General features: G+C 67.1%; 7 protein-coding genes across 7 annotated transcripts in view; 2 read left to right on the top strand and 5 right to left on the bottom strand.

Annotated features, from left to right (window-relative positions):
• The window catches only part of PFL1_01755 (uncharacterized protein), a gene marked incomplete at both ends in the record, with an annotated part of 2,398 nt that extends 735 nt beyond the window's left edge, over positions 1-1,663 (bottom strand). Inside the window, one exon of the mRNA XM_007879265.1 lies at positions 18-1,663. Within this exon, the coding sequence (XP_007877456.1) occupies positions 18-1,663 (1,646 nt within the window). The remainder of the gene's footprint in view (positions 1-17) is intronic.
• A 717-nt stretch (positions 1,664-2,380) lies between these two features.
• Positions 2,381-3,960, top strand: PFL1_01756 (uncharacterized protein; the record flags this gene model as incomplete). The annotated part of the gene is made up of 2 exons (XM_007879266.1): positions 2,381-2,467; positions 2,593-3,960. The coding sequence occupies 2 exons, from the start codon at positions 2,381-2,383 to the stop codon at positions 3,958-3,960; spliced, it is 1,455 nt and encodes a 484-aa protein (XP_007877457.1).
• A 296-nt stretch (positions 3,961-4,256) lies between these two features.
• On the bottom strand, positions 4,257-7,053 carry PFL1_01757 (uncharacterized protein; the record flags this gene model as incomplete). Its single annotated transcript, XM_007879267.1, has 5 exons — positions 4,257-4,494; positions 4,583-5,022; positions 5,155-5,695; positions 5,841-6,655; positions 6,775-7,053. The coding sequence occupies 5 exons, from the start codon at positions 7,051-7,053 to the stop codon at positions 4,257-4,259; spliced, it is 2,313 nt and encodes a 770-aa protein (XP_007877458.1).
• Positions 7,054-7,745: 692 nt separating this feature from the next.
• On the top strand, positions 7,746-9,248 carry PFL1_01758 (uncharacterized protein; the record flags this gene model as incomplete). The annotated part of the gene is made up of 3 exons (XM_007879268.1): positions 7,746-7,933; positions 8,041-8,202; positions 8,606-9,248. 3 exons carry the CDS (start codon positions 7,746-7,748, stop codon positions 9,246-9,248), a joined length of 993 nt encoding a protein of 330 aa, XP_007877459.1.
• A 225-nt stretch (positions 9,249-9,473) lies between these two features.
• On the bottom strand, positions 9,474-10,953 carry PFL1_01759 (uncharacterized protein; the record flags this gene model as incomplete). Its single annotated transcript, XM_007879269.1, has 2 exons — positions 9,474-10,061; positions 10,216-10,953. The coding sequence occupies 2 exons, from the start codon at positions 10,951-10,953 to the stop codon at positions 9,474-9,476; spliced, it is 1,326 nt and encodes a 441-aa protein (XP_007877460.1).
• Positions 10,954-11,352: 399 nt separating this feature from the next.
• Positions 11,353-18,245, bottom strand: PFL1_01760 (uncharacterized protein; the record flags this gene model as incomplete). The annotated part of the gene is made up of 2 exons (XM_007879270.1): positions 11,353-13,001; positions 13,127-18,245. 2 exons carry the CDS (start codon positions 18,243-18,245, stop codon positions 11,353-11,355), a joined length of 6,768 nt encoding a protein of 2,255 aa, XP_007877461.1.
• A 627-nt stretch (positions 18,246-18,872) lies between these two features.
• On the bottom strand, positions 18,873-20,866 carry PFL1_01761 (uncharacterized protein; the record flags this gene model as incomplete). Its single annotated transcript, XM_007879271.1, has 9 exons — positions 18,873-18,980; positions 19,162-19,482; positions 19,598-19,644; positions 19,747-19,804; positions 19,907-19,980; positions 20,086-20,131; positions 20,244-20,444; positions 20,584-20,762; positions 20,848-20,866. The coding sequence occupies 9 exons, from the start codon at positions 20,864-20,866 to the stop codon at positions 18,873-18,875; spliced, it is 1,053 nt and encodes a 350-aa protein (XP_007877462.1).
• Positions 20,867-20,953: the final 87 nt, after the last annotated feature.

Consider the following 20,953-nt stretch of genomic DNA (forward strand, 5'->3'; position numbering starts at 1 on the left):
GGCTGCGCGACGCCGACCTCGACGCGGGGCCGCTGCCGGCGGCGTCCTGGGCGGCGCGGGCGTTTGCGAGGTTGATGTACTCGTTGCGCGCCTTTGCCCGGCGCTGCCTCTGCTCCTGCAGACGGTCCCACTCGCGCTGCCACTGCTGTCCCTCGAGGCCCTCGAGCAGCTCGCGCGCCTGCAGCTCAAACTCGAGCTCGTCCTCGTCGTCGAGCAGGCCCAGCCGCACCTGGTCCACCAGCCGGCTGCCCGTCCGTCCGCGCTGCTCCCCGCCAGCAGTGCCAGCAGCGCCACCCGACGGTGTGCCCGGCTGCGACGACGACGACGACGACGGCCGCACGTCCTCGTGCGAGTTGCGCCGCGAAATGTCCCGCGACACGGCGGGAGAGTTGCTGACGCTCCGGCCGCCGTTTCTCCCCCTGGCGGCCATGGCCAGGCGCTGCTGGAGGCGCATGTCGAGCATCTGCCTCCAGATTTCGCTCTCGGCCTCGGGCTCCTTTGCCTTTTTCGCCTCCTCCTCAAACTGGAGCAGCGTCTCGAGCGTCTCGCCGCAGACGCACTGGCTGTGCGACTCGTGCTCGTTGCGGCCCGTCCAAAAGTCGCGCGACGTCTTGGGCACCGGGTTCGAGTCGTGGGTCGTGTACGAGGGCAGCCGCATCGACTGCCACCGGCACGCGCACGAGGGCAGGATGAGGCCCCACGAGGCGCGGTAGGTCTGCACCTCGCCGTCGTGCACCGTCGGATCCGAGTACTGGATGACGAGCTCGAGGGCGTGGGCCATGTGGATTGCCACGTCGCCGCCGGGCAGCGACGACGCCCGCGCCTCGGAGTCGGACGGCAGCCTGGCGATCCAGTTGCCCTCGCGCAGGGTGGCGTCCTGGCCGTCGGGTGAGCCGTCCGCGGTGGGCGCGGTGATGCAGGCGCCCAGCTCCTCGTCGCCAGCCTCGAAAAAGGGGAAGCGCTCGAGCGGAGGCTGCTCGGCGTAGTTGCGCCTGACGCGCGACTTGAGCGTCGTCTGCTGGAGCAGGGCGAGCTTGAGGCTGTGCAGGCGCACCGTCGGGCTGGCCGAGGCGAGGCTGAAGGTGATGCGAAGGTAGCCGCCGACGGTGAGGTGCTGTGTGCGGACGCCAAAGAAGATGGGGCCGAGGGCGTCTGCGGCGCTGCGGTGGACGTAGTAGTAGGGGAGGGATCCGGACTGCATGACGGTCTGAATGAAGAAGAAGTTGCGCTCGGCGTCGAGCGTCTTTTTGCCAAAGAGGCCCGGAAAGGTGGCCTTTACGTGGACCTTTTGGTGGTGCCTGCCATACTTTCCGCGCTGGTAGGGAGCGGTGTTGTGGTCGACGGCGAAGGTGGTCTCGAACTGGTAGAGGGAGCCGGGTTCGAGCCTGAGGTCGGCGGCCTCGGGGATGGCGACCTTGCTGCAGTAGGGCTGGTTCTGCTCGAAACCGCCGCGCGGGAAGCCGATGCTCTCGTATCCGACGAGCGAGACGTTGAGCGAGAGGAGCTTTGCGGGGGGTGTCGAGTCCTTTGGTATGCTGAGCTGGATGATGACCTGGAGGTAGGCCGAGGGATCGCGCTCGTGGTCGTCCTGGGATGGCGAGGAGCGCGGTCTGGGCTGGAGGAAGAGGTCGGGCGAGGTGGCGCTCAGGATCTTGAGCTCCATTGTGGCGGCGGCGGCGGCGGGCTGGTAGATGAAGACGGCGACGTGGCGGGGGCGATGGACGTGGCGGTACAGGGATTACCGAGAGCCGGCATGGGAGAGAGACAAAGGAGAGAAAGAGGGTCGGGCAGCAGAGGACGTGGGTTGATGATGGTGGCGCTGGTGATCGTGGTGGTGGCAGGGAGCGAGAGGCAGGATCAGCCCAGCAAGGACCGGCTAGACCAACAACCTCGCTCTTGACTTTGCAGCAGGCAGGGTCGGAAGCCAGGCCGAGCCGGCGGCGGGGTCCACCGACAAATTTCCATCAAGAGGGCAGGGGCGCCCGCCGGCCAATTGCGCGGGCCAGACCGACGGGCGAGTGTCCGGGGAGGCGTGCTTTTCCGGTTTCCGCAATTTCTCAACTCGGGACCCCACGTTTGGGCCGCGGTGAGGGTGCGGGCGGGCTCACTCGGGCGTCGGGCGTCGGGTGGGTCAGGCAGGGCCAGGCAGGCTCGAGGTTGTGGCTGGCCCTGCCCCGACTTGGCAGGCAAGCTTTCTTCCTACCTGCGAGTGACTCGCTGCACAGGCGCACGCTCCTCTCTTTTTTTTCAACCCTTGGTACGCTCGCAGTCGCTCACCTCGACTTCGACCAGCACCCTCACCGCCACCGCCACCGTCACAATCACCACCACCACCACCTCCACCGCTTCCTCCACCACCAACCCCTTCTTACCCGCCGCCATGTCGTCGTCGTCGTTTGAGAGCTGGCAGTCGCCCCTCTCGGCTCGCTACGCCAGCAAGGAAATGTCCAACCTCTTTTCCAACGCCGTGAGTGCCCCTTGCTCCGCCGTCGGCCCACGGCAGCAACGGCGGCGACCACCCTGGCCCGGCATCCAGCTGAACCTGGCCCCATGGCCTTGCCCTTCCTCCTCTCTCTGACACCCCGCACACAGACCCGCTTCGGCACCTGGCGCCAGCTCTGGCTCAACCTCGCCATTGCCGAAAAGGAGCTCGGCCTCGACATCCCCGACGAGGCCATCGAGCAGATGCGCAACAATCTCACCCTCGACGACGCCCAGATGAAGCTCGCCGCAGAGGAGGAGAAGAAGCGCCGCCACGACGTCATGGCCCACGTCCACACCTTTGGCGTCGTCGCCCCCGCCGCCGCCGGCTTCATCCACCTCGGCGCCACGTCGTGCTACGTCACCGACAACGCCGACCTCATCTTCCTCCGCCGCGGCCTCGACCTCCTCCTCCCCAAGCTCGCCCTCGTCATCCACCGCCTCGCCGCCTTTGCCCGCCGCTACCGCGACCTCCCCACCCTCGGCTTCACCCACATGCAGCCCGCCCAGCTCACCACGGTCGGCAAGCGCGCCACCCTCTGGATCCAGGAGCTCCTCTGGGACCTCCGCAACCTCAAGCGCGCCCGCGACGACCTCGGATTCCGCGGCGTAAAGGGAACCACGGGCACCCAGGCCTCGTTCCTCCAGCTCTTTGACGGCGACCACGACAAGGTCGAGGCCCTCGACGAGCGCGTCACGGCCCTCTTTGGCTTCCCCTACGCCATGCCCGTCACGGGCCAGACCTACTCGCGCAAGGTCGACATCGACGTCCTCAACCCGCTCGCCTCGTTTTCGGCCTCGGCGCTCAAGATGGCCACCGACATCCGCCTCCTCTGCCACCTAAAGGAGATCGAGGAGCCCTTTGAAAAGGACCAGATCGGATCCAGCGCCATGGCCTACAAGCGCAACCCGATGCGCTCCGAGCGCGTCTGCGGCCTCGCCCGCTGGCTCGGCAACTGCGTCTCGTCGGCCCGCGAGACGGCCGGCGCGCAGTGGATGGAGCGCACCCTCGACGACTCGGCCAACCGCCGCCTGTCGATCCCCGAGGCCTTCCTCACCACCGACGTCATCCTCACCATCCTCCAGAACATCTCCGAGGGCCTCGTCGTCTACCCGGCCATCATCTCGCGCCGCATCGCCGGCGAGCTGCCCTTCATGGCCACCGAAAACGTCATCATGGCCATGGTGCGCGCCGGCGGCGACCGGCAGGAGTGCCACGAGCGCATCCGCGTCCTCTCGCACCAGGCCGCCCGCGTCGTCAAGGAAGAGGGCGGCGAAAACGACCTCATCGAGCGCATCCGCGGCGACAACTACTTCAACCCCATCGCCGACCGCCTCGACGAGCTCCTCGACCCAAAGAGCTTCATCGGAAGGGCGCCTCAGCAGGTCGACAGCTTCCTCGAAAAGTGGGTCAAGCCCGCCCTCGAGCCCTACCAGGCCACCATCAACTCGGCCCAGAAGGCCGAGCTGTCCGTCTAGGCAGCCAGCGGTCGCACCGTCCGTCGATGCCCGGCACAGCCCTGCCGACATCGCGCGGCCTCCCCTTTCACCTTGAGCCCCTTGTATCATATCCGCTTCCCACGCTGCGTCTTCGCGAATCCTTGTGCCGCTTCCCCTCTTCCCTCTTCTTCCAGGCCACCATCGTGGCGGCTCTCGTCGGCGCTTCCGGCGCCATTCGGCACAGGCGTCGGCCATGGATGAAGCGCGAAAATGACCGGTCGGCGATGTGGCATTGGCGATGCCACGGCTGCGCTAGCGGCATCTCGGAATGGCGTCTAAAACAGGCCCAGCAGGTCGTCGTTCTGCTGTGGTGGTGCTGTCGCAGGCGGTTTGGCGTTGCCGGATCCGTTGGCGGCGGTCCCTGTCGGGTTGGGAGAGAAGATGCCCGGCGATGCGAAGCCGCCGCCGCCGCTGAGCGGAGAGGCTGCCGTCGCCGACATGACGGGTAGCGAGCCGAGCGCCTCGACGCCCGACTGCGCCCCGGGCACCTCGGCGCCAGGTGCAGAGTCGAACCTGTCGAGACGTAAGTGAGGGGATCGGTCAGCACCAACGCACATGTGCCCTACTGTAAGGTGCGCGTCGCACGGCATGCTCGACTTACAGGCCGAGCAGGTCGTTGAGCTGTCCGGCCCCTGCTGATGCCGCCGCGCCCGGTCTCGTCGCCGCCGACCCGCCGCTGCCAGAGATGCTCGCGCCCATCATGAGGTCGTCGAGCCCGCCGAGCGCACCGGCACCGCTCGCCGCTCCCGCCCCCGTCGCCGCAGGCAAGGCCTCGTCGTCGTCGCCAAAGTCGAGCAGGTTTTCGCTCTTCTGTCCCTGGACCACCGTCGCCAGCGCCTTTTCGCGCGTGATGTCGTCCTCGGCGTCTGCCCGCGCCTTGATGCCGTCCGCACCGAGACGCCCGCGCCCGATAAAGGTCGACTCCGGCTTGTGGTAGGCCGATGCCAGCGACGATAGGTCCGAGATGAGCTCGTCGAGCAGCGCTGGCGGGACGCTTGTCAGCGGGATCGAGATTGGCGGTCTTTGCGCAAGGATGACCGACTGGCATCGAGACGGGCGACGGAAAGGCACGGAAGCGTCAGTTTGAACGGTCCTAAAGGAGACTGCATGCAGAGCCGTGTCCCTTCCAGCCACGCCATCGCAGCACGTTGTTGCCGCGCGGCTACTACTCACCTTTCCGGCATTCGAGTCCGAGCTCGACAGCAGCCGCCAGTAGATAAACGCCCGGTCCCGGATATCCGGGCTCTCGCACTCTTTCGTCGCCTTTTCGAGCACCTGCTGGACGATGGTCTGCGCCTGGCCGTCGGGCTTCTTGAGAAAGAGCTTGACGATGGCCGTCAGCGTCTGGAACTGGACCTGGTACGGCTCCTCGGTGAAGTTGTCGAGGAAGAGGGCAAGCAGCTCCTCCGAGTTGGAGATCTTTTCGGCGTACTCGCCCAGGATCCAGATGAGCGACGCCTTGGCCTCGGGCTCGTCGAGGTCCTCGAGGTTGGAGCATAGCGTCGGGATGATGCCCTCGTAGTTGGATGGGTACTTGCGGAAGATGTCCTTGATCACCACGACGGCCTCCTGGACCACGTAGCTGACGCGCGTGGCGATCAGGTCGAGCAGCACGTGGACGCATCGCTCCGCGGCGGCGTCAATCTTGATGGCACACTGACCAATCGCCCGCACCGCCCGGCGGACAAAGTCGACGTCGACTTCCGAGGCGTACCTGGGGTGCGGAGGAGGAGTAGAACGGGGGCAGGGATAAAAGGCAACGTGCAAGATGCGTGGCGGGGCGGGGCGAGGCAAGGTCAGCACAGACTCCCATGTCGTCTCGACCTCTCATCGATGCCACGCCGGGCGGAAGAACCCACTCCTTGAGCTCGCTGAGGAGCATGTCGACGTTGCGCTCGTTTGCGAGCTTCATCATGATCTCGAGCTTCTCGAGCTTGACATACGAAGGGTCGTTGTACTTGCAGAAGAAGACGCGCAGCTCGCTCGAGAGAATGTCGGGCCGCTTCTGGAGGACGAGGTTGATGTTGCGGAGGGCGACCCACTGCACCTCGGGCGCCGACGAGATGAGGGTGACGAGGGGCGGCGCCATCTTGCGGACGAGCTGCTTGACAAAGTCGTCCTTGCGCACCTTGGCCATGTGGATCATGATGACCTTGACGGCGCCAAGGACGACGCTGCCGTTGGCGTGCTGGAACTGGGGCATGACGCGCTCGCAGATGTGCTCGGCCTCCTTTTCGTCCCGGCTCTTGTAGCGGGCGAGCGAGTTGAGGATGGCGATCCGGCCCCACTCGGTGCACTCGTTGAGCGCGATGAGGAGCTTGGTGAGGACGTCGGAGTCGATGACAAAGATGGCCGAGCTGCCCGATGGATCCGTCTCGAGCGCGGTCTGGTGGATGTCGGTGAGGGCGGTGACGGCGTTGGCGACGACCATCGGGTTGCTGTCGCCGACCATGTCCTTGAGCAGCCCGACAAAGCCGCGGTCGACGGCGAGCTCGGGCTTGAGGTCGTAGAGCTTGGCGACGCAGATGGCGGCCGTCTTGCGCACGTAGGGGTTGTCGTCGCGGAGGCCCTTTTCGAGCGGGTCGGAGAGGTAGTCGATGATCTTTTCCGCGCGCAGGCAGCCCATGGTCCTGATGGCCAACGCTCGGATCAGCGGGTTGGCGTCCTCGGTGTCCTGCGCGGGGCGAGGCGGGGTTGAACGATGCGAGGAAAGAGCAGAACGGGGTTTGGAGGCAGCGACGTCAGCAGCCTAAGCCCTGGGCAAGACGACTGCGGCGGCGGCGAGGTGCTCACCTTGACAAAGGTGTTTACGGCGAGGATGACGAGCTCGGGCTGAGTCTTTGCGTAGTTCATGAGGTAGAGGTAGACGAGCTTCTTCTGCTCGATGTCCTCTGTCTGCATGTTTTTGAGCACGTCTGGAAAGAGGCCGGAGACGTCCTTGCCGACGGTCATGTTGGCAATGACGCGCTTGATGGCATCCTTGCGGCGATCCCTGTACTCGGAGTTGAGGTCGGCCCGGAGCTCAAAGTTTTCGCCCTTGCGAGGCCCGTTGAAGAAGCGTGGGCGGCTCATGGCAGGCGGGTGAGGCGGGGCGTACGGGGCGAGGGCGTGGGCGGTCGCTGATCCAGGGCCGACCTCTGGTGAAGGTGGCGGTGGTGGTGGTGTTGTTGTTCGGACCGAGCGAGCAGCAGCGTGTTCGAGGCGATGATGTGCGCTTCGAGGCGGGGGAGCAGTGGGCGGTGCTGTGCCGGTCTAAACGTCAACGAAGCCGGGGTCACGACGACGGCAGCGACGGTCAGAGAGGGGCTGGTCGGCGTTGTGGGAGGTCGCGCGAAGGTTTGAGGAACGAGGCGAGGTGGTGGAGAGTGGGCTGGCCTGCCTTTGGTTGCCCGCCGGCGGGTCGGCAGCGGGCGGAGGAAAGCTGCGAGCGGGCGGAGCGCAGCCCTCTGGCCGGTCGGGGTGGCCCCAGCGTCCCATCCTGGCTGGCCTGGCTGGCCTGACTGGTTTGGCTGGCCGCTCTTGCTGGCCCTTGATCGAGGCTGGCGGGGGCTGGTCACGCTCGGATCCGCAGCGATGCCGGCCAACCCGGCGAAAAAAAGTCAAATTTTCCAGGCGGGAGAGCGGGAGGGTGGCCGCCCCTTCTGGTGCCACCACCCTGGCTCGTCCTCCCTTCGCCCTTCTCATCCCCTCCTCTCCTCTCCTCTCCTCCCTTCCCTTCACCTCCTTCCACCCACCCTTTCCACCCTCCCACGTCGCCCGCAACCATGCCGAGAGCGGTGTCTACAAAGATCTCCAGGTCGCACGACCTCTCGGCGGGCTCGCTCAGGCCCGCCGCCGCCAAGAGCGACCAGCACGGCTCCAACCAGAACTCGTCCGCCACCACCAAGAACCCCATCTTCAACACCGACAAGTTTGGTCAGCACATCCTCAAGAACCCGCTCGTCGCCCAGGGGTGAGTTGCGCGGGTCTTGGCAGTGCGACTGTGCAGCCGCGACGACCCTCGCTAATCATCGTCTCGCATCGCTTGTCCACCGCCCGTGCACCGTTCCCCTCGCCCAGCATCGTCGACAAGGCCAACCTCAAACCCACCGACATGGTCCTCGAGGTCGGCCCCGGTACCGGCAACCTAACCGTGAGGATCCTCGAAAAGGCCAAAAAGACGACCGTCGTCGAAATGGACCCCAGGATGGCCGCCGAGCTCAGCAAGCGTGTCCAGGGAAAGTGAGTAGCCATCGTCGCCATCGCCGCACTCCATCTGCCGCCCGCCGTCTGCCATCCGGCCCAGCCCAGCCCAGCTCAGCCTAGCTCAGCCCAGCTCAGCTCGAGGCGATGCTCGCTGGTCGCCTGCTCGCCCTGCTGCGCCCATCTCTGTGATGATTTAACATGATCACCATCTTTCGTACGAGCCGACCTTCAATCGGCAATGCGGCCAACTCGTTATCCTTTACCTCTGACCCTGCACCACTCACGAGCGCTGGCTGACGGGCTGGCGGGCTGGCGGCAGAGGGCAATGGCGAACGACTTCGTCCAGGCAGCCCCGCGAGGCAAGGTGAAAGGCGGCTGACCATCTCCGCCTTCCTTCCTTCGTCTTTCCCTGGTCGGCCTCGCCACCCACCACCTCTAGGCCCGAGCAGCGCAAGCTCGAGATCATGATTGGCGACTTTGTCAAGACGGACCTGCCCTACTTCGACGTGTGCATCAGCAACACGCCGTACCAGATCTCGTCGCCGCTGGTGTTCAAGATCCTGTCGCACCGGCCCCTGTTCCGCTGCGCCATCCTCATGTTCCAGCGCGAGTTTGCGCTGCGGCTGCTGGCGCGGCCGGGCTCCAACCTGTGGTGCCGGCTGTCGGCCAACGTGCAGCTCTACGCCAAGGTGGACCACATCATGAAGGTGTCGCGCAACTCGTTCCGCCCGCCGCCGCAGGTCGAATCGTCGGTGGTGCGCATCACGCCCCTCAACCCGCCGCCGCCGATCCCGTTTGAGGAATTCGACGGCCTGACGCGCATCGTGTTTACGCGGCGCAACAAGGTCGTCCGCGCGTGCTTCTTCGGCGCAAAGGGCGTGCTCGACATGCTCGAGGCCAACTACAAGGTGTGGTGCGCCGAGCGCGAGGTCATGGTCGACGACTCGGTGCCCTTTTCCCAGGTCGTCGACGCCATCCTGCGCGACACGGGTTGCGCCGACAACCGCGCCGCAAAGATGGACATCGACGACCTCCTCAAGCTCCTCGCCGCCTTTCATGAGAAGGGCATCCACTTTTCCTAGGCGCAGGCGCAGGCGCAGGCGCAGGCGACGCTCGCCCGCCCGCCCGTCCGGCGCCACCTTCTCGCTCCCTCGACCGCCCCCTCGCTGCATGCATCTCCTCGATATACCCCGCTCACGCCGCCGCTGGTCGACGACCGGCCGGCCATCTCTTCCGCATCGTCCCGGCGTCACCTGTTCTGTACCATGGGCCCTGTATTTGTATCCCTTCACCCTCATCCTCGGCCCCTAGCCGGCACCTTTCGCAATCGACCCCAATGGGGCATCACCGCCACTGCCGCCAACCCGGCGCGCCGCGTCCAAGTCGAGGGTAAAGACGAGCGGGCAGTGATCGCTCCTGTGACCCTGGTCTGGTCTGTAGCTCGCCTGGCGCACCGCGCCGCAATCGACGAGGTGCGAGTCGGCAAGGACGTAGTCGACGCGCGCGCCGACGCCACGACGATGGTGGTCGTTGAACCAGGATACCTCTGTGCCCTCTTGGTTTTCGAGGCGGTACACGTCGACGAGGCCGGTGGCGGCGCAGGTGTCGAGCCAGTGTCGCCGCGCATGGGCGTGCGGGTGTTGGGTTCGCAGCGACTCGGGCGGCCTCGCATCGACCGACGACGGCGTCACGTTGAAATCGCCGCACAGCACCGCCCGCCTCTGCCCGTGCCCGTGCCCAAGCCCGTTGCGGTTGCGGTTGCGGTTGCGGTCGGCGTCGATCTGCGAGGCGAGGAGCGTGTGGAACTCGAGTTTGCGCTCGTGCCGCGTGCGCGCGCCCGATGTCGGGTGGTGGAAGGCGTACGAGGACGAGTTGAGCGCGTAGACGTTGTACAGCTGCCCCGCAGACGCAGCCGCATCCGCAGTGGTACCGAGGTCACGAGGGTAGAGAGACGAGGGCAAGGGCATGGGGATCAAGGGGTTGAGTATGGCGCTGCGTGCGTGCGGTGCGGTGCGGGGCAGCCCCCCGTGGGGAAGAGGACAGACTCACCGAGACGGGTCCGAGATCGAGGATGCCCACCCTCCCCTCGTTGTCCCACTCGACCGTCCTCCAGCCCACACCGTCCGCGCCCCTTCGTTGCCGAAATCGGCGCAGCACATCGTCCCTAACAAAGGTGGCGATACCGAACCTCGCCTTCCCCCTCGTGGAGTCGTAGAGGTTGAGAAACATCGTGTACCCCAGTCCGACATCGGCAGCAGCGGCGGCGGTAGCGGTGGTGCTGGCGGTAGACGAGGGTTGAAAGGCACGTTGCATCTCCTTGACCAAGGGATCGGAGGGACGTAGCTGCACCTCTTGCAGACACACGATGGATGGGAATCCATTTGCGGCGACGAGGGTGCGGAGCGAATCGGCTTCCCGCTCTCGTCGTGCCGCCGCCAGCGGCGGCGGCGGCGGCTGTTGTGCCGACGATGGTGGTGCCGGCGGGCAAGGTGGGGGCGAGGGCGGAGTCGAGTTGCGGAAAAAGTCGTGCAACGTCCTGCTGCTGCTGCTGCTGCAAGACGACGACGAGGAGGAGGGGAGGTGGCGCTGTATGCCATTCAGGTTCCAGCTAAGCACCGTCAGCTTGCCCAGCTCTCCAACGCCGTCGGCGTCATCGTCGGCGTCATCGGCGGCGACTCGATACGGTGCCGGATCGGTGGCGGATCCGCGACGTTTCTTCGAGCTGCCGCTGCTGGAGGGGCCACCGACGTCGTCCCTGGACGCGGGTGAGGCAGGGCGTTTCGACATGCGGTGCGGGCGCTGAGATGCAGCAGCAAGGGCGGTACGGTGGCGGGCGGCTGTGTCTAGGTGATGCTGCTGCTGGCGCGAGCACCGCAACAAGGCATAGGGGGCTCGTCTAGGTGCGGTTCGGAGGAGAAGGAGGAGGAGGGTGGATGACATTGACCGACCGACCGACCGGCCAGCCAGGGATATGACGCTAAGGAAAGGCAACGGCGAGCATGGATGGGGGTGGGTGGCCCCCGCTTCCAGTCGAGCGTCGGCCGTGGATGCGTGCGTGCCAAGTGGAGGGAAAGAGGGAGGCTCCCTCGTGCTTGCCGATGCTGCCCCGCTTCGCCCTCGACGGCAATGGCAAAGCTGAGCTGGGCCTGCCCGTAGCACAGCAGGCGCCATGGCGACTCCTTGCGACTACGCCAGCGCCCTCGCCACGACGATCTCGACAACCTTGTCGACCAGGTAGGCAGACCACCGGCCCGCGCTCGCCCTCGCGCTCGCCGCTCCTCGTGCCCCGTCCCCTTCCCCTTCCGCCTCGTCCGTCGCCTCGTAGGCCTGGATCGCCATTCTGGCCGTGGTGCGCAGCGCGTCCACCAGCTCCGCTCTCCTCCGCCCTTCGTCGTCCGCACCACCACCGCCGCCGCTTTGCTGTTGCTGTTGCTGTACCGCATCGAGGGCAGCACGACGCACCAGGCTCGCTAGCTCGCGCATCGTCTCGATCTTGGGCCGCCCCTCGGCCGCCCAGAGGAACGCCAGCGCATCGCCCGTGCCGTCCGCCGTCGTCGTCGCCGGTGCGCACGACTCGCTGCGCTCGAGGAAGGCGGCAAGCGCACGCTGCGCTTCCGGCCGCTCGTCGATCGCCTCGCGCCCGCGCTGCCGAGCCGTATAGAGGATCTTGGACAGCAGGCCGAGCTGTACCAGCGGCGCCCGGTGTGGCTGCTCCGCTGCTGCCGCCGCTGCCGCCGCACGAGGCCCTCCCTCTGCCTGCATCGCAGCAACGGCAGCGACGCGCTCAAAGACGTCGTCGTAGAACGACTCGGCGAACTGCAGGTCGTTGAGCGTGGCGACCGCACCCTCCCCCGCGCTTGGCGCCAGCTCGAGTGCCAGCACCATCGCCAGGTAAATGGGCAGGACGTACGCCTTGTCGAGCGTCAGGCACTCCATGACGATCGTCCGCAGCAGCGCCTGGAAGCCTGCCCCCGCCGTCGTCGCTTCCTCCCTTGCCGCCGCCACGTCGCCGCACAGGCGCTCCACGAGCTCCTCGTGCTTGCCGCCGCTCGCAAAGCCATGCACCAGCTCGCGCAGGTCGTCCATCGACGGTCCCAGCCCGGCCGCCGCCCCTTGGCCCAGATCCAGCGGCGCCGTGCCGAGCGACCTGGAAAAGATGCTCCGGCTGCCCAGCGGGTCGTCGCTGTACGAGAGGTAGCCCGTCTTGCGCTGCACGTGCAAGATGCGAGAGTGGAGCAGCGTCTGGGCGTGCTGCACCGAGTCGGCCACCTGCAGCGATGTGGGCCAGTACCTCGCCGTGTTGGTCGAGACGCCGACGATCCGGTCCAGGCTCGGCAGCAGCGTCGGCGCGAACCCGAGCGTCGACGTGCGGATGGCCGTCTCCTGGTCGGTCTCGTCGATGTGGGAGCCGTCGAGGCGGGTCTGGATGCGCATGGGCACGGCAGCTGCCTCGCCGCTCTCGACGTCCTTGGCGATCAGCAGGCGAGGCTCCGCCGCCAGCACCCACAGGTGGCGGAAGGCCTGGAGGTGCGCGCGGTTGTCGGTGCTGCTGCCGGGGAAGCGCGGGAAAAAGGCGATCAGCAGCGCCGCGATCGCCGAGTCCGACGACCCCAGCGTCAGCCGGCCTCCGCCGAGGAAGAGCAGGCCGATGGCCATGTGGGTGGCCATGTGCGAGCCGTAGCTGCGCTCCGAATCGACGTCGCCGTGCGCCATGCGCAGCGTCCGCAGCACCTCGAGGTCGCCGCTGCCCGCCACCACCGCCGCGAGCGAAACCGTGACCAGGTCGGCCGCAGCGCGCAGCGCAGACTGGCGGATCTTGGAAAAGTAGGTGAGCGCTGCGTGCGAGCGAGACGAGGGGCAAGGCCGATCGACAAGAAGCATCATCATCAGCACATGTCAGAGCGGCTTGCGAGCGCAAAAAAACCGGCAGCCACATGACGGCCGACGACCGATCACTCACCCTTGGTCTTGGCATCCCGGTTGAGCTGAGCCAGCTGCTGCAGCAGGCACGCGCGGGCGCGCGCGTCGTGTGAGCCGGCGTACTTGAGGCCCATGACGAAGCAGGCGCCCGCCTTCATGTTGATCGACGCCAGCTGCGCCGCCTCGGACAGCTCACGGCCCGCCTTGGCCCTGCCGACCCGCATCCACTCTGGCAGCACGCCCTCGATCCACTCGACCGAGCAGCGGATGTCGTCCCACAGTATGAGGTAGCGCGCCAGCACGCGCACCAGCAGCACGTCCGGGCGGATGTAGTCGAGCAGCTCGTCGGTCGTCGGCAGCCAGAGGACGTCGGCAACGTCCCGGCGGTTGCTGCGCAGGAAGATGAGGCCCAGCGCCACGCTGGCCGGGATCGAGGTGAGGCTGAGGTCCGGATTGAGCTCCACCTTGACGGCGCTCGGCTTACGCTTGCTCCGCTGCATGTCGCCGAGGGAGCCGTTGATGAGCTGCTCGAGCTTGACGACGATGCGCTTGTCGGGCAGGCTGGCCATGCCGTCGCTCCTGCCTTTGCCCAGCATGATGAGCCCGAGCGCGAGGCCGGCCGACAGCGAGTAGGCCTCGCGATGCTGCGACTGGACGTCGGGGATCGGCGACTCGGCAGCCCCGATCTGCTGGAGCATCCGGCTCGCTGTCCAGCGATGGTTGCTGCCGAGGAAGACGAGGCCCATGGCCAGCAGCCCCGCCGTCTGGGTGAGGATCGACAGGTTGAGCGGCGCCGAGCCCGGCGGGAGGAAGGCGACGAGCTGCATGCCGAGCAGGTGGCGCGCGGCGGGGTCGCCCGTGCCCACGGCGGCGGCGGCCAGGCCCAGCAGGAAGCCGATGGTCAGCAGGTTGTGGCGGGCCTTGAGGTAGCGGAAGACGTGCACGGGCGTCAGCGCCGGCAGGTGCTTTGTGAGGCCGAGCCCAAACAGGAAGCCGGCGTGCTTGGCCGTGGGCTCTTCGCCGAGGTGCGAAAAGATCCACTTGGAATCGACCTTTGCGCCTTGCGGCACGCAGACCTCGAGGATCGAGGCGACGCCGTTGTGGAACTCGGGCCACTCGAAGAGGGCGGCGTCGGCCTTGGCGTCGGGCTCGACGAGCGTGCCTCGAGGCACCACCTTGACGCCGAGGCACAGCGGGGGGATGTGCCACTTTTGCGTAGCGTGGAAGGGCCGTGAGGCCATGTAGAGCATGCCCCGACCGACGGGCACCGCCTTGGTCCTCTCGGTGATGGCGGCGACGGCGCGCGCGTGCTGCTCGAGCACCGCCGCCTCGGGCTGGTCTTCGACCTCGGGCACGTGGACGGTGCTGACGGTCGTCGTCTCGAGCATCCGGACGACGTCGGCGAGGCGGAAGTCGCGGTTGAAGATGAGGGCGCACAGCGGGTCGAGGTGCGAGCGCCTCGGCATGGTGCGGAGCAGCTTGTGCGACACGGCCTGCTCGAGGTCGGTGCTGTAGCCCGTGGTGCGCGCCAGCAGGTGCATGGCCAGGTCGGTCCGATGGACCAGCCGGAACGCCTCCGCGGACCAGCGCATCGGAGGGTCGAGTTGCGAGCTGCGGATCGCCTCGAGCAGCGGCAACGCCAACCCGAGCGGTAGACTTCGCACCTCGTCGTGGCCGACGCCGAGCGAGATCATCCGCTCCACGACGCGGTGCGCCACCGGCGCCGCCTGGCCTTGGACGGGCGCAAAGAGAGCGTAGAGCTCGAGCAGCTGCGACGTCCTGCCGCAGACATCGAGCAGCACCTCGTGCGTCGCGGAGGGTACGACGCTGCGAGCGACCTCGCGCGCAAGGTCGGCGATGGTCGCCTTGGTCTTGCCCTTTAGCTGTCGAGACAGCGTCTCGTAGACGTCGAACGGTGCGGCATTGGCCTCGGCCCTCGGATCTGCCGTCTGGCCGTCAACTGGGCAGGCGGGCGGCGCCTGCGACGACGATGGGGCGACGAGCTTCCAATAGTCGAGCCAGCTGTCGAGCCCGCAAGCCGATGCCACCTGGACGAGCAGCCGCACCAGTCGCGGCAGGTCGGACGTGGCCGCGATCGAGTCGAGCCGGCTCTCCTGCGCGAGCAGGTGGAGGACGGCGGCGACGGTGCGCCGGTCGTACGACGTGAGGCTGACGGGCTTGGGTGCGGCGTTCGTGCTCGACGCTGGTCCCTCCCCTGCAGGCAGCTGTCTCCACCCGGCAAAGATGTCGTTGTCGCCCTCTTCCGCATGCGACAGCGACATGGCCAATCGATCTAGGGGAGCGATGCCCGTCGCCTCAGCGGCCCCGGACTGGACGGCGGAGCTGCCTCCGAGCACCTGCACAAGCGTCTCCCAGTCCTGACCCGGCAGAGGCGGGCCCTGCTGCTCCTGGGGCTTGTCCAGGCCAAAGCGATTGGCGATCCAGGCGCCCTTTAACGAAGCGTACGCGCCGGGCGGCAGCATCGCCGAGAGAAGCCGGAGCGTGCGTTGGGTCAGCGAGCAGCGCGGCTCGAAGTCGAGGTCGACCTGCACCGCGTCGTCGTGCTCGGCGAAGTGGAGCCGCAGCGTGGTGCCTTGCACTGACGAGACATGGCGGATGGTCGAAGATATTGCCAGCGTCTCGTTCTTGGGGCTGCGCTGCCGCCCGATCGACCACCTCCTCCAGGCTCCCAGCTTGAGCGGCCCCTGCCCGCGCCCTGCCGGGCCGATCCAGAGCGACAGCGAGTTGTCGGGATCCACGACGACGACGCCGCTGGCTACGCCGCCCTGGGACGGGAGCACTGCGACCATGGCCGTGTCCAGCACCGGCAGCGCAGACGACGCCTCCGGCTTGCCCGAGTGCAGAGCCCGGCGGGTGCGGCCCCCCTCGGCGGCGAAACTGCGCCACCGCACCAGGCGGCAGAAGGTCTGGCCCAGGGCTGGCACCGAGATGTAGAGGTGGACTGGGCTGTCGCTGGCCGCAGAGAAGCGCGCCACCTTGACGTCGATCTTCTGGCAACTGTCGGCGCTGTTGAGGCCCGCCGCCGGGATCTCTTCGAGCAGCGCGACGGTGGCGAAGCTGCGGGCAAAGTTGTCCAGGTCGGCCAGACCGCCAAGGGGGTCGGACTCGGCCGAGCGAGACGACGAGTCGTTGGCGTCGAGCGCCTCCGGCTCGTAGGCGCCCAGCTTGCCTGTGCTCGGACCGGCCGCAGGGTACGAGGTGAGATCGAAGTTGTCGATGCTGGCGTCGGGCCGCGGCATCGACATCGACAGGCGCGTCCTCGCCGCGGGCGTTCGGGCCGCCGTGCCCGGCTGTCGCGTCGTGGTGCGCGGCCCGGCATAGGGCGTCCTGACCGCCTGCGAGCTCCTGCGCAGGCGGGCCGAGGAGGGCACCCGCACGCTGACGTTGCCGTTGGTCAGCTCACCCAGCATCGCCTCCTGGGTGAGGGCCTGGCTCTGCCTCCGCAGGCCGTCGACGGTCTGCGATACGTTGCCGTTCATGGTCCGATCCCTCGCCAGGGCACCGACCTCGTCGGCCCGGCTGGCCATCCGACGCTCGTTGTTGCCGGCGTGCATCGCGCTGATGCGGCGGCTGCGGCCGCTGGGGTCGCGGCCCATGGGCACCGACTTGGTGCTGGACCGCCTCTCGAGCTCGATCCGCCCGCTCTTGCGCGTCGAGGGCAGGCCCCTTCCGATGCCTCGCGCCAACGAGCTCTGCGGATCGACGCCTGTTTCGTCCGGCCTGGCCGTCGTCGATGGACCGGCCGAGGACGAGTCCTGTGCGGCGACGAGATCGAGCTTCATGTCGATCGACTGCGAGCCCGGGAGGTCGCTGGAGCCCTGAGTGCCGGCGGCGAGGCGCGACGAGAGGATGATCGAGGTGGACATGGGCCGCGTGGGAGTCTCGGAGAACGCGTAGATGCGGATCGAGCGGGTGCGGTGGCTCGCGGTCACCAGCACCGGCAGCGGCGACTGCTCGGTGCACTGCGAGACAAACACAATGGCCTCGTCGACGTCGGTGAAGGGCGTTGCGGGGCCGTGGACAAAGTGGGCGCCATCCGAGCCCCCGCTTGTATTCACCGATTCAGAGATCTGAGGATAGCGATCGACCTGGGCCAGTTCGTCAAAGGGTCGTCGCAGGTGGAAGGCCATGGGGAGGATGGTGGACGCCAGCTGGTCCTCGTCGTCTTCGTCGATGTCCATGTCCATGTCCATATCTCCGCCAGACGGCATGTAGGGACCAAAGTCCGGAGTCTGCGGGTCGAGCATCGAGGCGGCCACGTTGGGGAAGGGGTAGCCCATGCCCGAGGCGGACGAGGATGCGTCGCGATGGTCGTCGAAACGACGGTGCTGGCGCTGCAGGCGGTCGGCGATCTCGACGTCCTCGTTCTCGGTCTGCCTCTGGATGAACAGGCCGACGGGCATGGGAAAGGCGCGCGCGGGCCGGAAGGGCAGGTCGATGCGATGCTCCTCGCCACGGCGCGGGATGTGGAGCAGGAGCCCCTGCTGGAAGAAGATGCAGAGGGTGCGCTCGAGATGGGCCGACTCTGGGTCGTGCGAGGCGCGGAGGCCATCGCGGTTGGTCGCGCCACTGGCGGATTGGTGGGAGCGATGTCTCTGTAGCGCCGAAAACGCGCCGCGGGTGCGTAGAAGAGTGCGGGCTGCCACCTGCTGGTCGGCAGGAGAACGAGGGGCGGCGGCGCTCGAGGGTCGCTTGCCGGGGGCGCGCTCGATGGGGTCCGGGCTGTCGACCTCCATCCAAGTCCAGAATGCCTGCAGGATGGGTTCCGGAAACGTGAACGTGCGGACCACCTTGCAGCCGCGGGACCAGGTGAGGACACCATCGCGCCAGCAGAGCTCGGTCAGGGCAGTGTCGGGCGGCGAATGTTGGAGGCGGCGAAGGCGGCTAGGACCGGCGTCGCAGCCGTGAGCATGTGCTGGGGCGATATGAACGTCGTCAGTGGTGAATCGGCCTTGGGTGGTGACTTTTGCCTCGGCCCTGATGTGGCGCAGGCGGTTGACGAGGTTTGACGATGAGGGGCCGAGGGCGTCGGCGATTTCAGCGTCGAGGGCGTGGTCATGGTCGTTGCCGTGGCTGAGGCGAGCTCGATGACCCTCGACGATGTGCTGCGTGACGAGCTCTGCGGTCGAGGAGGCCATGGCGGCAGAGGGAAGGCGTCTGGCAGCCCGATGACGCCGCGTGTTGGACGAAGAGACGCGGGTTGTTGTCTAGGGTGTGCAAGTGCAGGTGAGTGTTACTGGTCCCGCCATCATCCCGGCGAGATCGAGAGGCAGGCGGCGGCGGTGCGATGGCAGAAGCTCGAGGCACGAGGCGCAAGCAGTAGTAGTGTGTGGTAGTGGGGAGCGAGAAGGATGGTCGTGGTCGTGGTCGTGGTGGAAGAGAGAAGCCAAGCGACACCAGTAGCAGCCGGCGGCGGCATCCAGGTGGAGAAACCGCCGCGGGCGAGACCAACACCTGCCGCCTTCAAGCCTCCGCCTCGAAATTCGGCTCTCGGCCAGGCGACGCCTCGCAAACGCCGCCGCGCCAACGGCTTCGACGCGTCCCCGCAGAGACCAACAAGAGGGCAGGCATGGCCGCGCCGCCACGCTCCCGATCCAGCCAGGCTCATCGTACCAGATGCAGCAGCACAGCCTCACGTCCTCGCACACGACAGTCTGCGGCTGGAACGGTACGGCGCTTTCACAATTCATCTAGGACGCGATTCGGGGCCGACGCCGGCGCACCAACCTCGGCGAGCGCTCATGCCTCCAGGCCACGCTGTGGACCTAGGCGGCCGAGGCCTCGAGCGCCGCGTTGGGCACCAGGCCCAGCTCTCGCAGCGTCTTGGCGCCGTCCGACGCCTCGAAAAACTTGCGCGGGAACGTCGTCGAGAACTGCAGTCGTCGCACGGGATGCAGAGCAAGAACCAGACGCCGTCAGCTGGATGTCGGTCTTGGATCTGCCTGCCTGCCTGCCTGCCTGCCCGTCTGCCTGCCTGTCTGCCTGCCTGCCTGCCCGCCTGCCTGTCTGCCCGCCAGCAGTAAGGCTCCCCACGTCAAAGCCGCTGCTACTCACCTTGAGCTTGGTCGCCGCGCCAGCCTTGCCGTCGGCCCGCACCTTGTCCTCGACCTCCTGCAGCGTGGCGTCGGCGCTCATCGTGCCCATCCACATGCCGCCGGGCGCTCGCACTCGCAGCCGCGCCTCGTTCGACGTGCTGGTCGATGCCTGCGGGCCAGCGCTGGCGGCCAGCGCAGCGGCGCTCGGACCCGTAGCAGGGGTGGCGGCCACCGTGGCCGGCGTCTTGCCCTCGCGCATAGCCTTGTCGGCCGCAGCCTTGGCGGCCCGCTCGCGCTTGTCGGCCTCGATCTGCGCCTTGACCTTGGCCTTGAAGGCGGCCTGTTTCAAGGTGAGCGATGAGGGGATGGCAGCGAGGCGGTCAGCGCGAGGTCGCTGGATGCGCCAGCTCCTACCGGGACCGATACCGGCGGCTCCACTCGGACCGCTGGCTCACCTCTTCGGCCTTCTCCTTTCGCTTCCTCTCGGCCTCCTTAATTTGCTCTGTGGGGCGGGCGGTGGACAAGGTCGGGTCGTTGTTCGTCGGCGCTGCCAGTCAGCACATGCGGGCAGGGCCGAGAAAGTGGGAACAGTCTGCGCCCTTACCTTTGCGCTTCATCTCCTCGCGGATCTCGCCCATGTCCTGGCCGGCCTTGCGGCGGATCTGAATGGCGATGAGAGGACAGGTGCAAGCTGGATCAACAGTCGGCGAGCCCGCTCATGGATCGACGCGGGCGTGTCGACATCGACACGTTCGGCGGCTCACCTTTTCGTTGGCCTTTGCCTCTTCGGCATCGACCTTGCTCTGGGTGGCCCTCTTTGCGGCGAGCTTGGCCTTGACTGCGGGCGCGGTGTGGAAGAAGGAGGCGATCAGAGGCGGAGCGGACAGGGTCAGCAACCGCGGCAGGCTAGCGAAGTTGATGTTCTGGGCATGCATGCACTCACGCTCCTCGAGTCGAGCCTTCTTCTCCTCTTCAGTCAGCGGCTTGATCTGTGAAAAGGGCGGCGGGGGCGGCGTCAGAAGAGCATGCAAGGTGAGCAGCATTGAGCACGGCTGTCGGGATGGGTAGAGTGAGCGCGGGCCGGTGTTCTGGGGCACGTACCTCTTCCGTGCTCTCCTCGAACGACGTGTGGCCCGACTTTTCGGCGTGGTAGGAGGCAAAGGCGGCCGACTTGAGAATCTTTCCGCACTCTGTGCACTTGATGGATTTGGCCTCTCCGACGTCGTTGACCATGTTGTCGCCGGCCTGCTGGCCCTTTTTGGCGATCATGTCGGCGAGGGCCGCCTGGTCCTCGGCGTCGTACTGCGGGGCGGGCGCGAATGGGGCGACGAGGAAGAGCGAGCAGGTGCAGTGAGGCGGTGACAGGCATTGAGCGGGGAGGAGACGGGTCAGCTGCGGCGAGATGGAATTGACGCGAAGAGGGCGGGGCGTGGGTGCTTACCTCGTCGTCGTCGGCGGCCGAAGAGTTGGTAGCCTGCTGCTGGGGCTGGGACTTGTAGTCCTTGGGCATGGGCTTGTCCTGATTTGCCTCGAGATGGTCGAGGGCGGACTGGAGGCCCTTGCTGCCGGTGGCGTAGAGGGCCCAGTCGACGCGCTCGGGCGCAAAGCCCATGTCGAGGACTGGCGGGTGGCGCGAGGCTGGGCAGTCAGCAGAGCGGAATGCAGGGACGTGGCAGTAGCAAGGCGGCGGGCCACGCCTACTCACGCATCTGACGGTCGCCCATGGTGATAGGAGGGGAGATACAGTGGAAAGCGAGGGGAGAGTTCTGAGCAGGGGCTGAGTGCGAGTGCGAGTGCGAGTGCGAGTGCGA

Source organism: Pseudozyma flocculosa, assembly GCF_000417875.1.
Source record: "Pseudozyma flocculosa PF-1 unplaced genomic scaffold scaffold00004, whole genome shotgun sequence".
NCBI lineage: Eukaryota > Fungi > Basidiomycota > Ustilaginomycetes > Ustilaginales > Ustilaginaceae > Pseudozyma > Pseudozyma flocculosa.